The sequence below is a fragment of the Hippoglossus hippoglossus genome, chromosome 13 (genome assembly GCF_009819705.1).
Source record: "Hippoglossus hippoglossus isolate fHipHip1 chromosome 13, fHipHip1.pri, whole genome shotgun sequence".
NCBI lineage: Eukaryota > Metazoa > Chordata > Actinopteri > Pleuronectiformes > Pleuronectidae > Hippoglossus > Hippoglossus hippoglossus.
Window position 1 is genome coordinate 13440989 of NC_047163.1, and position 15763 is coordinate 13456751.

The 15763-nt window shown below is 40.8% G+C and overlaps 1 protein-coding gene across 1 annotated transcript; it reads right to left on the minus strand.

The window, feature by feature from the left end:
* Positions 1-4472: 4472 nt before the first annotated feature.
* Positions 4473-15309, minus strand: si:dkey-54n8.4 (coiled-coil domain-containing protein 92). Its single transcript, XM_034604395.1, has 4 exons — positions 14868-15309; positions 13946-14090; positions 8967-9014; positions 4473-6168 (listed from the first exon to the last, which is right to left on the minus strand). The coding sequence occupies exons 2-4, from the start codon at positions 14079-14081 to the stop codon at positions 5450-5452; spliced, it is 903 nt and encodes a 300-aa protein (XP_034460286.1). The 5' UTR covers positions 14082-14090; positions 14868-15309; the 3' UTR covers positions 4473-5449.
* Between the last annotated feature and the right edge of the window lie 454 nt (positions 15310-15763).

The window sequence follows — 15763 nt, forward strand, 5'->3', positions numbered from 1 at the left end:
ATACGACAAATGGTTCGCTCTTTCTTTAATTTGAAATCTCATCTTTATTTTTTAGACAGTGGAGAGTTTCTCATATACACGAAGAATAAATGATCGTGGAAGACAAATAACTGCAGCACTGTTACTGTTATCAACAACACAAACTAATTATTAATTACCAGGACTTACCTTTGACAGTTTGACTCACATGTCAGTGGCTGTTACACTGACCTGCTTCACCCCACTCCCACTGAGAGCAGCAATTCACAACTGTGACATATACACAACTGATCACTGACCATAATATAGATATTTCACCGTGATCACCATAGACCAGGGGTTCCCAAAGTGGGGTGCAGGGACCCCAATTGGTCTGACCGGGAGAGGTTCCAGGGGGTCCCTGGCAAAATGTAATCTATAGGTAACACAGAGAGAATGTATGACTACTCTGTTCCTGAATTTCATACACTCACTAAAATAACACATCTAAAATGAAAAATCTTTGCAAATGGGGGTCTGTGGTCTAGTTTGCTTCAGTAAAAGGGTCCATCAAGTGCAAACGTTTAAGAACCACTGCCATATACTGCATATGAAGATGGACGACACGTCTTCCCTTCCTCCCAATATCCAGATATGAGGTCAAAATATCCCGGACACAAACTCCACCACCGTGCACATTTGGAGCCAGAGTCTATGCAGTTGCGATCAGGGATGGAGGCAAGGTATCGAGGTTCCACTGATGCACACGCTCAACCAATCGAGACTCGAGCTGTCAATCATGACCTTTCACCGCATTTTTACAGCATCAAATAATTTATCATAACCAAACCTACCAGAAAAAAGTAACACTTGGACATCATTGTGATAAGAACTACCTAAAAGGACTGAAAAAATCTTTACGAATAATGTATTCGACATGTGACTTTCTAGGTTGGCGCATGTCCCATCCTCTAACACAGAGGAGGCGACCCTATGACCTACACTGCAGCCAGCCACCAGGGGGCGATTAAGATGCTTTGTTTTCAGTTTTGGGAAGATGTCATGTCATTTATCTTTATATACAGTCTATGATGATCACAGGACAGTGCCCTTATTATATAAAGAAAATAAGTTTAAAGTCCAACTTGTCTCTTGGTTAAGAACAGAAAACACTTTTCCTCTCATCCTAAAGGGACAATTTGGGCCTGAAACTTTACTTAACATGCCAAATATTTTCTTCAAGTAATACAATTATTTTACACACAGCAGATAACAGTGTCAGGAGTCTTATGAGATAGTATCTGCTTCTCTTAAAAAAATACTGTAAAAATTAGGCTGACCTGAATAATTTCTCACAGGTATCCTTTTACAATTATAGAGTGGTAAATTGTAGATAATATTTCAAACTGGCTTGAATATTATTTTATTATTTACTAAATACACTGAATTACTTTATAGATAAGAAGAGAGAATAATGTTTGGAAAGATCCCCACATTCTCACAACTTGCAATGTGTAATCCAAAACATTTATCAGTCCTAAGTGATGCTATTACTTTTTTGTATGAGTTTGATTATGTTTTACTTGGTTGGTTTGCAGCCAGTGAGACACTGCCTTAGTGGTTTTGTTTCCATTTGTTTTGTTGTGTTGTTTAGTAATGTGAGATCAGGTGGTGTGTGTACATGACGTGCACTGTTTCTATTGCACATCAACCAATCGGTTCACGGTTGCTTAAGACTGCTTTTACTCAATCAACTTATTTATTTTATAATAAAGATTTATATTTCAATATGCAGCAGCTTTCTGACCCTGTGTGTTGTATGACGTATGAAGCAGTTATCAATATCATGTGTTAACGGTCTCCTGTATGGTCAAAGTGACGTTACAGAATCCAACCAAATAGACATTAGATTTCTCATACATCAAATTATTGTTGTTGACTAAGATAAATGTCTGAGAAAATATAAATAATAGAATCATCTGGAAACGTGTTCTCTGTTTCAATAAACAGCAGACTAGACAATCCTCCATTTTATTCCAATTATATGTACAGTAGATCAGTATAGGAAGCTAAACACAGTATATGCGGTAACCAGTCAGTAGCTTGTGCTCAGCCAAGGACCAAAAACCGTAGAAAGACCCAGAGCATCACCTCTCTGCTTCTCACATCGGGTACCACACAGCATTATTGCTAGAGCCCATGTAACATAACCCTAAAAATAAACATTTTGATCTCAACCAGGATGAGACAGAGGTGTTTCTGCTGCTGACATTTGTTAGCATCTTTATTATGAGGATTAGAGTTATGATATAGGCATTTAGAAAGATGGAAGACGTTCTCCGTGGGTGTGAGTAAATGATAAAATGTCTTGTGGTGTTTGAGTGATGAAGTTAGACATGCTCTGAGGATTAGAAAAAAATCAGGCGGTGAAGAGTTACTCCCTTTAGCTGAAATATTCATGAAAAGACATCTTCATAAAGGCACCACACCATTCTGTCTTTGTGTTAATTTCGGTGGTGGGCCTCTTTGGCTCATTAGCGTTTTTCCTTCAAAGCCAACAAACAAGTCATCAGTCTTGGCTTTGGACAAACTGCAGCTCGGGTGCATATATAGCAGCCAGTGTTTTGATTATTCATCAGAGATGTTACATAATACCAAAGCATCTGAGATGTGAAATCAGTGTTAAGGAAGGTGGGTGGAGAGTTTAATCTACCTGTCCTTTCATTTGGATGACAAGTGGAGTGATGATGTCATGAGGTCAAACAGTCTCTATGTTCATGGAAGGAAAAAAAACTGTTTTAAAGAAGACAGCTTTGAACTGTCTCATAAAACCAGAGGAAGAATAGTGCACACAGTTATGCTAATAGCTTACCAGCTAAGAGGCGAACGAAAGCCCTCATCACATTTGCATTTTTGCTAAAAAAGAAGATAGCCTTTTCATCCAGTCTCATGCTGCATCAATATGCCCTTTTCTTAATGCGGCTTTACACACAACATATCCTTGATTCCTACATGCCTCCTGTAAACTGTAACACAATTAATCATGTGACAAATCAACAGAACTTTTTCAAAATCAATTCAGAAAAATATTCAGCAAAACATACAGTAGCAATATACAAAGTTAAACAATCTAAATAATCTATTTTAACACTTCAAGTGTACTTATTCCAGTGGATGTAACCTACTAATAATATATAAATATATTGATATATTGCTTTATTGAACATTTACTACTAAAACAGGATCCTATACTTCTAACCAGTAGCTGTAGAAGGCAAGAAAAGCCTCACAGCAACTAACCACAATTAGATTCAGTCTTACGGGAAGGCTCCTGTCAGAGTAACTGATGTTCAGTCAGGTCCTGGCTCTATTGTCGACCGACTCGGATAAAATACTTTCAAATAAAGAAAAACCTTTATATGCAAACCCCACAGCGTCTTATAAAAGTGTTGTAGAAACAAAAGGACACAGTACTTGAGTAGATAAATGTCTTATACGTCTCCATATTTTGTTCAGAGTCCTGCTTTGCTAGCATCCATTTTCCTCTATAGTAAGGCAGCAGCTACAGTGGGGTATTCATCAGAACATTGAATTAATAATCAGCAGTGATACATGTAAGCGATAACATGAAAAGTATGTCCTGCATTGAATTACAGTCATTGAAAGTGTTAGTTTGATTTTCTTTCTACTGCTTATTTTCCAAAGATGCCATTTGCTCATTGTTACACCAGGGGCCACCATGTGCACATGACAGTGGACGCATGCACACTCCATTAATATCATTCAGCTGAGCCTGCCGTCTTGTCTTTTACAGTGTCTTGTCTTTGGGGATTTGTGTAAAACAGAAAATGAACACAGTGCAGGTAGAGACCATCCTTCAGCTGAAAACAAACCTGAACCTACACTTATGTTCCTGTTTGTCCATTTTTTCCTGAGGTGAAAAAAACCCCACCAACCCAACGAGCTCAACCACAAATGAGTTGAAGAAGTAGTAGTCCATGTGTGTGTGATTGCGTGTGTTTGTTTAGTGCACAAACCACACCCAGACCCAACTGATTATAACCTGAATGTGGTCTATTTATACAAAGCAGTCACTACAGAGGAGAAGTTGCAAATGTCTGTCTCGGTGTGTAGCTTTGAGTAACACAATGAAATACTGTGTGTTCAGCCCTGGATTCAAAGATTGCACAAGGCCAAAGTTACGACCACTGAATGAACTTTGCATCCACCTATGACAGGCCCTGATAAAATAAATTAAGTTGCCAATTTAGTTTTCATCTGTAAAAAATAGTTAACAACTGATATTAATTACGTATTGGTGGAAGAATAATATTATTATTTCAAAATCATGTTTTGAAAGTAAGAATAATGTCCTGCATGTGTGTGGTAGGTATGGTGGTGTTTTTCCTGTTTTTGTGGTTTGATTTCACAATGAGCCAACAGCACGGAGTTTAAAATTAATAATAATAAAATAATAAACAAAGAGGTCTGTAGTAATTATGCAGAGCAGATTGACGTTATCTTTAAGTTCATTTTTTAAGTACGGCTGGGGTCAAATTTGTATTTTTTGCACATCAGACATTTTGACCTGACTTGAAAATAAATTCCATTTAGTTCAGAGGGTTCCGTTCCTGTACTGACCCGAGACAGAGCCCTTTACATTTTGGCGATCTGGATAAACAGGCAAATCCAGAATTTTTATTTCACTCTCTTTAACATTGTGAGATAGGACACTACCTTGGAGAAGTTACAGTATGTGCTGTCCAAGTACCCTTCTAATATAAAACTCAACAGCCTGTTGAATTCTAGCTTCTGGAGTATTGTCGTCTGTTGTTGGGTTTTAGGGCAAATCAGAAAGTATATTCTGTAAATAAGGTATAAAATGTAAAAAACAATGAAACACTGTGGTAACAGAATGGTGTTCACAGTCACGAATTCAAAAGGTACCCAAAAGTGAAATAACTGCAAGTTACTGAAAAACATACTTCCTTACAATCATCACATGGAGGACATCAAACAGGAAGTGTCTGTTGCCTTAGCTATTCTCAGCAGGCCACACAAACATGTGCCCACATTGAGTGATTTATGGTTGGCCTTGAAAGGTCACAGTTGGTCGGGCCACACAGCTGGGCTCGTAGTCCACCCAAAATGGCTGCTACCCTCTTCAAACTCCCCCTCACCGTAAATCGAAAAGAGATTGCTTTGTAATCAGGCCCCACAGTATACAGAGCATGTGGCAGCAGTGTAAACAGATAGATCTGATTTAATCTAAGAATGACTTAAAGTGACACTCACTGAGTTTCTTTTTGTTGATTGAGGTTATATCAAAGTCAATTAAAAAAAGTTTCTATGGTAAGTGTGATATAATTCAATAGCTAAACCCAGTCTCAGTATCAATTGGGTCAAGGTGCAGAACACAGCATTAACAGTCTGACATATGATATTAATACAGTGATCACACTGCAGTTAAAAGCACAGGTCACAGTAGTCCCTAGTCTGCCTTCGTCTCAGCAGCAGGGGGCACTGCAGCTGAAGACATCAGTCTGGCAGCTTCATCCTGGGGCTCCACTGGCCCCTCCCCACCTCCTTCCTCCTCATCCTCCCTCTCCATGCCGAGTGGGGTCTGTCTCTGTGCCACGGTGTGCCTGGATCGAGCTCTGTGCCTTCGAGGGTGAAGGAAGAGCGCAGGGTCCGGCATGGCTGTGGGCTCTGCAGGGCCCATCACTCTCTCTATGGGCACGCACTCCCGGGAACGCTCCACCCTCGAAGATGCCCTGCCGCTCTTACGCTTCGGTTTTACCACAGGGGAGGAAGGGGAGGCTCCTGACGGCATGTGTGGAGAAACGGAGTTCTGCTCGGCACCGTACTTGGCCCCCTGACTGTTGGCCCTGGCGAGGAGCACCTGCCTCTGCTGCATCCGCTGGTGGTGAAGTTTCTGCCTCGCAGCGTGCAGCTGGAAGGAGAGGTACGCTGCTGCCTCTGTTTGTTTCTGCAGCTCTGTGTTGAGGATGGTCGAGCAGTGGCTGCGTCGCTTGAGCTCCTCCAGGAAATGGCGCTCTTTTTCTTTGAGATTGGCTCTGAGGGCTCCCACCAACGCCCCTTTGTGAGTCAGCTCATTACGCAGCTCTCCTAAGGTGCAATCCTGCTCTTCAAGCCGGTTCTCCACATGGCGACAATGTTCTTCCAGGAGCTCCTCTTCCTCCTGTAACTCTGACACAGTGAAGAAATGCAAATGTTGAAACATGTTCGAATAGGATTTTAAATAAAACTTGTGTATTTGCTCAATCCAATAATTCACAAACTAAGTCAAATAATGTGAATGCTCTCTCCACAACGCACACAAAACGAAACACACATAAAACAGACAGAGTATACAGACACAGTTAAATAATTGTGTTCTTTACTTTGTGACACATTGTCACAATCTCACTTATATATGCAAAGCTGAGGCTTTGTTGGTCCAGAGCCACAATTCCAACATTATCCATATATAATATTCTTGGCACAGATATGTTCATTTAAAAATTATATGAAAGTAATAACTGGACCAAATCATGATAACTATTATTATTTCATTCTGAAAAAAATGTGTGAGCTACGAAATTGCTGTGGAGGCTTTAAAGTGGGTCTAGGCAGCTGCTGGGAACAATTTGCTAAATATAATATACATTATATTTTATATATAGGTTGATTAGTGTAACCTACATTCCCACAAATGAAAGGCTGTACTGAAGCAGGACAATGTATCAAAATTACTCTTCATCATCCAGCATGGTTACAATCTAAGATGTGTTAATAAGCCAGATTCATTTTTAGCTTCTGCTTAAAATGTGACTAATGTTTTCAGTCAAATGTGAAGTCTTAAAACAACTTGTTTTGTCTGAACAGAAATGAAAAATCCAAAGACGTAGATACAAACAGAAAGAAATCCTTACATGAGAGAAGCTAAACCAATAATTATTAGTTTTTTAATTCAGTTATTAATTATAATTGATCAATCATCAAAACTGCTGTTTACTGCATTTCTGGTGATCAATGTGTATTTTGACTTAGTTTGGTCCATGTCCCATCCACCAACACAGAGGAGGCTGGGTTTATGGCCTATACTGCAGCCAGCCACCAGGGGGCAATCTAGACACTTTTAGGAAGCCATTATATCATCCATCTTTATAAACAGTATATGTTTACAATAGGTTTATATTTTGTTATTTTATATTCTGTTTATCTCCTCCAAGTTCATATCCGAGGAAAGTAATTAAAACCAAAAACAGTTAATGCTGCACTATACAAACCTTTGTGTACTGTACAGTATCATCATCCAGTACAGATAAGACATCCTTTCCTAGACGGCTACAAAGACACACTAGTGCTTTAGGTCTTCTCACATCAACCTCTGTCCCAAGGTTTCATTTAAGACCGTATATATATTTTCTGCTTGTGTATATATATATATCCTTTGTGTTCTTTTTCGTTCATGTGAAAATCCCCAGAGGAGAGGGAAGAATAGATGAAAAGGCCTGAGTCAGTGCAGCAACCTCAGGGCTGACTGAGCTCCAGCTCTCCAGAGGAGAAGGAGATTACATCCACAGAGGCCGACGCTGACAGTCGAACTAGGACGAGGTTTCTGGGTGAGAGGATCTCAAAGGGTAGTGGGAGATTTTAGAGACCTTTAAAGCCTTGGAGTCCAGATTAGGCTTGAATGTAATAGGGTGCTTCAAACATCATTCTTTCCTTTCACGAACATCTTTTCATCCTTTTCTTTCCTTTTCTACATCCTTGTCCTTCCATATTCCCCATTCCTCTGGGGACCGATCAGTCTCAGTCGCCCATCACCACCCCCAGGTTGGGCTCTAAACTAACTAATGTCCACCTAATGTGATATTCACTTCCCATAGTAACCTTTTCTCCTCCACCATGTCTGCCAGCTCACCGCATCCTGATCCTGCTGCCTTTACCTTTTCCATTAATTGCTCTCTTCTATATACCTCTCTCTCCACCTCTTCCTCCCTCTCTTTTCCCGACTCTAAGCTTCCCCTCCCTCTTAGCAAAGTCTGTAAGCGGACACCCCCGCTGGGACCTTCGTGGAAAAATGAGAGCAGGAAAAAGAAAAAGAGGATGGATCAATTTTGTCGAGGTAGGGGAGGAGAACAGGGGGCAGTGTTGTATTAATGGATCGTGGGATAACGTAATGTAGTAATGTAGCCACACACACAGGTTTGTACATCTATCTTAGAGAGGACACTCATAGACATAATGCTTTTCCTAGCCCCATACCCTATTCTTAACCATCAAAACTAATTGCCTGACCCTAACCTAAACCCAATTCTAACCCAACCCCTCAAACCAAATCTTAATGATGAAACAACCCGTTATAAGTGGGTCAGAAAGTGAGGACCAGCCAAAATGTCCTCACTCTGTAGGTTGTAGGCTCAAAATAGTCCCCACAAAGAATCTGTACAAGTACACACACACATTCAGCCTTTTGAATCTGTGTCTAATTCGCTGTGACAAAATGATGCCTATCCCTGCATCCAGACACAATAGATGGTCCCGCCAACGTCAGCTATGATCCACTGTCTTTGCAGCTGTGTGTATATCTTCATATGGCCGTGACCAATTCTTTTCAAGCAGGAAAATGTGCACACGTGAGGAAAAAAGCAAATAAACACACATACAAGGGAAAACACAGATGCAATTTGCACTGATGGTTTGTAAGAGACTTCCTGCAGCTTGTGGATGAACAGACAGAGAGAGATACGTAAGGAGGCAGGGGTGAAAAAAAGGAGGCAGGCGGCTGACAGGGATCTGTCCCCGGGGGGGATGGGAGGGTGGGAAGGGCAGAGGGAGGCAGAGATGGATGCAGGCACAGAGAGATGGTCGATTGGGGGTTGAGTGCAGCGAGAGTAACTGGCCCAGACAAATGTAAACATGTCTCTGACTCTGTGTCTCCAAACCAGAAGACAACAAAAAAAAAAGCATATAGATCAATTCGTCACTGTGAGTTTTACCTAATTGGCTTCTGCCTGAAGGCACCACCTTCAGCTCGCTCGTCAATTCTGAAAAACACAAGAGAAAAACAGGAAAGAGCCATTAAAACCATGTGAAATCATATTGTTAGAGCATAAATACAGAGGCTGAGTGGTTCTGAAATAAGCTGCATCTACCCAGACGTTTCCTGTTGGTTAACATAGCAGATGCTCGATGCAGTTTCCAGCACATCACTGAGCTCATACATATTTTATGAGGCTAAATCTGAAACTTTACATCAAAAGAATTTGTGCCAGAGACTTTCTGCCAGTGATGCCCTGTTTCATTACTTGTCGCAGTGAGGATAAAAAAAACTCTTTACTGTAACTTTAATAAGATGTATAAGCATCATTAGCAATTCTCCCTGAAATCAATCCACACTTAAATAAAAACTACTGCCGCTGCAATTTTGCTTCAAGGGGCAATGCAAACCAAACAAATAGGAACCTATAGTGAGATAGAGATGCTTGGTATTAAGCTGCAATTATTAAAACATCTGATGTTGCTAAGAAAATAACCTTTACTCACATTTCAATCCAAATCTACACTTTCACTCTGTAAACAGTCTGCACGCTGATGAATTAGAAATATCATGTTATGTACTGTATACTTCTTAATACAGCACATAACATGATATTTGTAGATGTATTTCATAGCTTGATTTAATCGATAACTTTTGCATCAAATATCTTGTCTGAATGTTAGAATGGACACTAATGCCGTTTTCAGACATGAACTCTCAAAAATGGGACCAGACATTTTCTGGAGTCTCCAATTTGAAGAACGCAGCAAGAGCATGTCCGGTTCAGATGCGTTCACAAGAACAGGAAAATGTCTGGGACATTCAGGCGAGGGTTGGTGTCCGGGTAGAGCTCACAGCCTCCTGCAATCAATTTCGCTGCTTTTTGTTTACAGCACATCAACACCGAAGTCAGTCCTTATCACTAAAAGCTCTCCATTCTCAAATCTTCTACGTGTATGGTACCTCTTGTTCATCCTGAGATATTTGCAATCTGCTTGTTTGTTTTTAACTTTTTCGTCTATCAGGTTTTAGAAATGTTTTCCGCTGTATTCTCACATGGGCTCATTCATGGACATTTTCTGGATATTTTACTAGGGCTGGCAGGAAAATATCCACAGCAACTGACTTGGACAACATTGGCATTCATACAGCCCCTCTGAATAATTTCAGGGAAATGTCTGGACTTCAGTACATGTATGAAAGCAGGGTTAAAACAGACATGATTGTAGTAGCCATCATAGTGAGAGAGTTGAATCGTGTCACAGTGAGATCCCTCTGCAGTATGATTAGGATTATCCAAATATTACGTGATATGATATCTGGCACACTGACATTTTTAGATTCTGGATGGATTATATCTCATGTTCTGGCATTACAGCAACTAATGGTTTGAGAAGATAATGTATCAGACTGGTTTCAGTTATTAATGATGTTGGATTGTCCCTGATAAAAACATTTGTCTCTTGTGGAAACCAGACGGCTGCCTGGTCGTGTCTGGACTGTCACTCATCTCGATGGTCAGTCAGTGATGCCTGACTGTGGGGAAATCTTGACATCAAGCTCTCAGCACACACGTGAGTGTGTGTGTGTGTGTGTGTCTGTCTACAGTAATTTTTAGATTAATGGGGCATAGATTTGACTTCCCAGAGCGGTTAAAAATAGAGATAATCTAGAGGAGCACATGGTGGTTAGTTCTAACCTGAAAAGAGCCTGAAAAGAGAAAGATGAGTGGGTGAAGAGGAGAGGAAGAAAGATAAAAGAGAAGAGTAAGGAAGAGAGGTAGGAAGGAAGGTGGGGGTGTTTGAGGAATATGAATTTGATTTTTTTTCGTTATTATCCTCATTCACAACTGCCAGAGGCATTTACGAAGTTCATTTCACAGCAGGGGGCCGACTGTGAGAAATATTTCTTGAAAACAGAGTCACATAAAGGAAAAGAGGTGCTCAGCACATTTCAGCATCCTGTGTGTGTGTGTGTGTGTGTGTGTGTGTGTGTGTGTGTGTGTGTGTGTGTGTGTGTGTGTGTGTGTGTGTGTGTGTGTGTGTGTGTGTGTGTGTGTGTGTGTGTGTCTTTGTAGATCAGACTTATCTCCTGCAGCCTCACTGAGCATTCCGGGGGTTTTGTTTCTCGGCTCAACCTTGGACGTTGTAAAGAGGACAAACTGCACGAACACACCCGCAAATAATTGATTTCTGTGACTCACACATCATATCAGAGAAAAGGGCCCCTTTTTGAATGAGGTTAGAGAAAGGTAAATGCCTTCATGCCAATAAGGAGTAGTGGTAGTAGAGGTCAACAATACAACCACAGAGATAATTATGCATGCTCCCACCATCAGATCAAGCTAGCAGTACCCTGCCAGGCTGCACATGAGCGAGGTGGCAGCAAACAACTATCACACCCAATTGTCATTTCAAAGTTGAGCACTTTGGCCAGCTCTATCCGGGGAGCAGGGGGTGAGCCTTTCAGGGATTGTTTGTGGATGTGTGCAGGAGCAAATATAATCAACCAGTAAGTGAGCTTCGATAAATTGAAGCAGCAACGTTTGTTTTGACCTTCACGTTTCTCCACATCGACCAAAACTTAACATATCGACCTATAACGAGGATCGTAATTACATTTTTGAGAGATTGTTATTTTCAGTCTCATTTTCCTGCATACTGGGAATCAATGAGCCTGTGCAGCAGCCATTTGATCCTACTTTGCCTTAAAAAGAAGATTTTCCACTATGGCATGAAAGCATCATAAGAGGCTTTAAAGACGCTCGGCAGAAAGAGGAGATGATCTTGGGTGTTTCAGTGAATGTGGCAGAACACTGTCCCTGCTTATGCAACCCTGCAGAAACGTCTGAGGAGTGTGGAGATAAAGGTCTGTGTTACAGGCAGACACAAACTGCTGAGCAGATTCATGACTCCAGCTGCTGCAGGACAAAGATTTATTTCTGTTTATGAGACACGAGGACAGAATGTGTTTATTGCCAGAGAGAAAAAGCAGTAAATCTCTCTGAAGTCTCTGTTATTGATAAAATGATTTCTTATAATGTTGTTTTTCTGAAGGTTCAGCCAAACAACTGTCGTGTTTTCCTGGATGCTGAATGAATACATGAACATCACTTTGATTCTGTGTGGACAGAAGTCATCAACTATCTGTAAAACACACACACGCAGACACACACACACACGTACACACACACACACACACAGTATTTGTTTAACCACAATCCCCTTTGGATGGATTACTAAGCGCTATGGAATCCATGGATTAACCAAACCATGATGGACATGTTTGTGTGCATCTTTCCGAGGATTTATTTGATTGACGATAAATGTGTGTGTGTGTTAGAGTATTTTGTATGTTAGTCTGTACCATGTGTATGTTTGTGTTCAGTTTGTGAAGACGAAATGTTGGGGATTCTGTTATCTTTACAGCCCCATTCATTTTAGGGTTTTAGGTTAGAATTAAGATCAGATTACTGCAATGGTCATATCACAATGTTTAAACTGTATTTAAGAGCAGCTGAGTGGGAAAACTTCAACCTCTGACTTGGAGATATCGGGAATTTCTGACATAGACAATATCTTTCACTCCATTAAAAAACTACAGACATATCGACAAACTGTTGGCAGCAAGGCTGAAACTGCACCGCTACATTAACCCTAGTACAATCCATTCTGCTCATTTTATTTAAACTATACACTGTTAGGTTGTAACCTTCTGAAGACAGCAGCAAATACCTTAAACAACAAAATCATCTGAATCTGGTGTGACTATATAGTTTAGCACTAAGATTATAGGATCATTGTGTGAACAACTCAAAAAAGCAGGTGTTCTGTTCTGTATTGCATGAATGCAGCATGATGTGAGGGTGTAGGCTTTACGCATGTAGCTGCAGTAGTAAAGGACAGGGACAGCCTCCAGAGAATGAATTAAATCAAATGTCCTCACAAGTATAATAGCAGTGTGCATGTGTGTGTGTGTGTGTTTGTGTGAGTGTTCATGTGCACTGGCTTGATTATATGGATGTATTATCCATTAAGCCTCAAACAGGATATGATGTCATCTACAGGAATTGTAGCATGACATCACCATGTAGTCACAGTCTGCCTCTGACTGATGGAGCAGTCACCCACACGATGAACAATGGGGAGCGTGTGCACATGGGTACTGTTTGAAAAGGACAACAACTGAAGACTGTTACCAAACCACCACCACGCCCTGAAATGATATACTGGTCATGCAGCCAGAATAAAAGAAGGTGAAACCATTACAAATGAATTATATGTGGGAGCAGGCTGGAAGGATTATTAAACCGTCATTAAAAAAAGGCCTGGAACCATCGTCTTTCTAATAATCCATCAGGCCTGTAATTAAAGCTCTGAATAAATCGTCTGTGTGACGGTAGGGGGTCAATGAGAGGGGTCCCTGCAGATTAATGAAGAATTAAAGCAGCTGAGAAGGAAAGCAACACTAAAGAAGAGGTTCAAATGAAGCAGATAAACATGAGCTGTTTACAACTGAAGTCATTGGTCTGTTATTGACAGAGAATGTATAACAGTGTATTCTGATTATTGATGAATCCTATCCATAGTTTTTCAAGTAAAAATGACAAACATTATCTGTTCTGTCCTGTCAAGCGTGAGGATTTTCTGCTTTTCTTCACATGTGGTAGAAAATATCTTTGGAGTCTTACTTGGACAAAACTTAACTTTGATGGGAAGTATATCGTTCTTTTTTTTGTCATTTTATAGACTAAACCAAAAAATTATAATATGAGTATAAGTATAATTAATAATATATATAGAAAAGCCAACTTGCTCATTCATTTGAGGGTCTATTTTACTATATAAATTATTGAACCACTAAAAATGTCTTTGGTGTTCCAGGTGACATAATGGCCTCTCTCTTTCTCACACACACAGACACACACACACTGTTCACCTGAGCATCGTTTCTGCAGGGAGAGGATCTCCAGGTGGAGGCCGTGGAGCAAGGTGAGGTGCTCCTGCCGGAGGAACACCATGCTCCTCTCCACACTCTTTAACTGCTGGGACACGCTGCTGCTTTCATCAGCCATGGCTGCAGTCTGGAGACACAGGGAGAGAATTGGCATGGTCAAATACTCATGGCTAGTTTCTAAATTATTAGACCTTACACTTGATACACTTTAGGAATAATAAAATAACACTTGGCAGATTATACCAACGAGCTTGTGGCCAAAGTAGCTACTATATAAAGCTGTAAATGTCATTTTCTCACACTGTGATGAATGCTGCTTGTGTCAGCTACAGAGGGAGGGGATTGAAAGTATTGAGGTCATGTGGTGGTGGTGGTGGAGGGGGGGGGGGGTCTATAAATAAGGTATTGATGACCAGAGAGATCAACAGAAATGGGAGCAAACGTGCACAGACATTTTCGCTCAAACCTGGTAAAAGGCCAACTCAGCAATAGTTTCTTGTAAACTAGTGCAAGCAGCAATATGATTTTCCATCTTGGGCTTATAACACAGTCATTTATCCGTTTGCAAATCCCAACATTCAAACATAAAAAATACATTCAAATACATTCAAATCATCATAATTTGATAGAGCAAACAAATAAAAAGTAGATCTTGCAAATTTAAGTCATTGACATATTAATATACACCAATGTACTATCAAAAAACAAGTATTTGATTATACTCATATCTCATTACTCCGTAAATGAATACTATGGAATGCCAGGATTACAATAATAAACATTACTTTTTTTGACATTACCATATTTATAAGGAATGGCAGCAAATCATATGCAGGGTACATCTACAAACCCAACTACGCATTTTTGCATTGAACAATCACTAAACACAAGTGTCTCTTCTTACCTTTGAATTGATGTAAAGTGTCTAAATTCAAGAGATACGGTTTGCAATGGTTATAAAAAGGTCCTCCGGTGCGGGCATGCTGGCCTCCAGCGCTGGTCCAGATCCTGCAGGCTGCGGTTCTCCTCCACAGACATGTTATCCGAGTGCGTCTCAGCCGCATGTGACGCCTTCTGATCCCAGCAGGAGGGGGGAGAAGAGGCTGGAGAGCTGCGTAGAAAGGCACAACCACCGCTGCGCTCTGGAGAAACCGCTGCACTCCGCTGCGACGTCCGCGTCATGCGTCATGTTCTCAGAGTCCGAGGATGAGGTGCGCAGCCCATGTTTTGTTACATATAGTCTTCACCATGCACGCGTCTGCTCCCCATCACCCGCACGTCAGGCCGCTGTGGACGCCGAGCTCGGGAAATGCCGTGAAAACAAGCCGCCGTGCGCAGAAAACGCGAGAACATCGTACGACAGAGTGAAGACGGCAGCTGATTGGAGGGAGCAGCCCTGATCTGAATGTATGGAGTCTGAAGAGGATCAATACCGAACTACGGGTGTGTGGACTCGTGGGAGTACAAAGGAAAACACACCTTCATGTAAAATATATACTAAAGCAATGTGATTAGAAACAATTATAGTTTAAACATCTGCTGCAAATCAGGTTTCATTATTCTGAGACCCATGGTTTTTGGTTGGTGAGATTTCAGCACCACGAACAGAGACAGTCAGAGGCTGATACAGTGTTTGTCCTCCTGAGGACCAAGCATTCATGGGGTTATCAAATACAAGTCTTTAACTTGTGTAAAGGAAGTGAGGACACACACAAAGAGGCTGTTATTAATATTATTAAATCACAGGCCACATGAGCAAAGAAGCAAAGTATATAAGTATCAAAATAAATGGTCGGTTCA

Bases quoted from the DNA above. Each gene is read 5' to 3' on its own strand.
- si:dkey-54n8.4 (XM_034604395.1), bottom strand. From the start codon at position 14,081: ATGGCTGATGAAAGCAGCAGCGTGTCCCAGCAGTTAAAGAGTGTGGAG. The intron at 9,015-13,945 runs GTGAACAGTGTG...TGTGTTTTTCAG, and splicing joins CCTGCAGAAACGATGCTCAG to AATTGACGAGCGAGCTGAAG. The intron at 6,169-8,966 runs GTAAAACTCACA...TCACTGTGTCAG, and splicing joins TTCAGGCAGAAGCCAATTAG to AGTTACAGGAGGAAGAGGAG.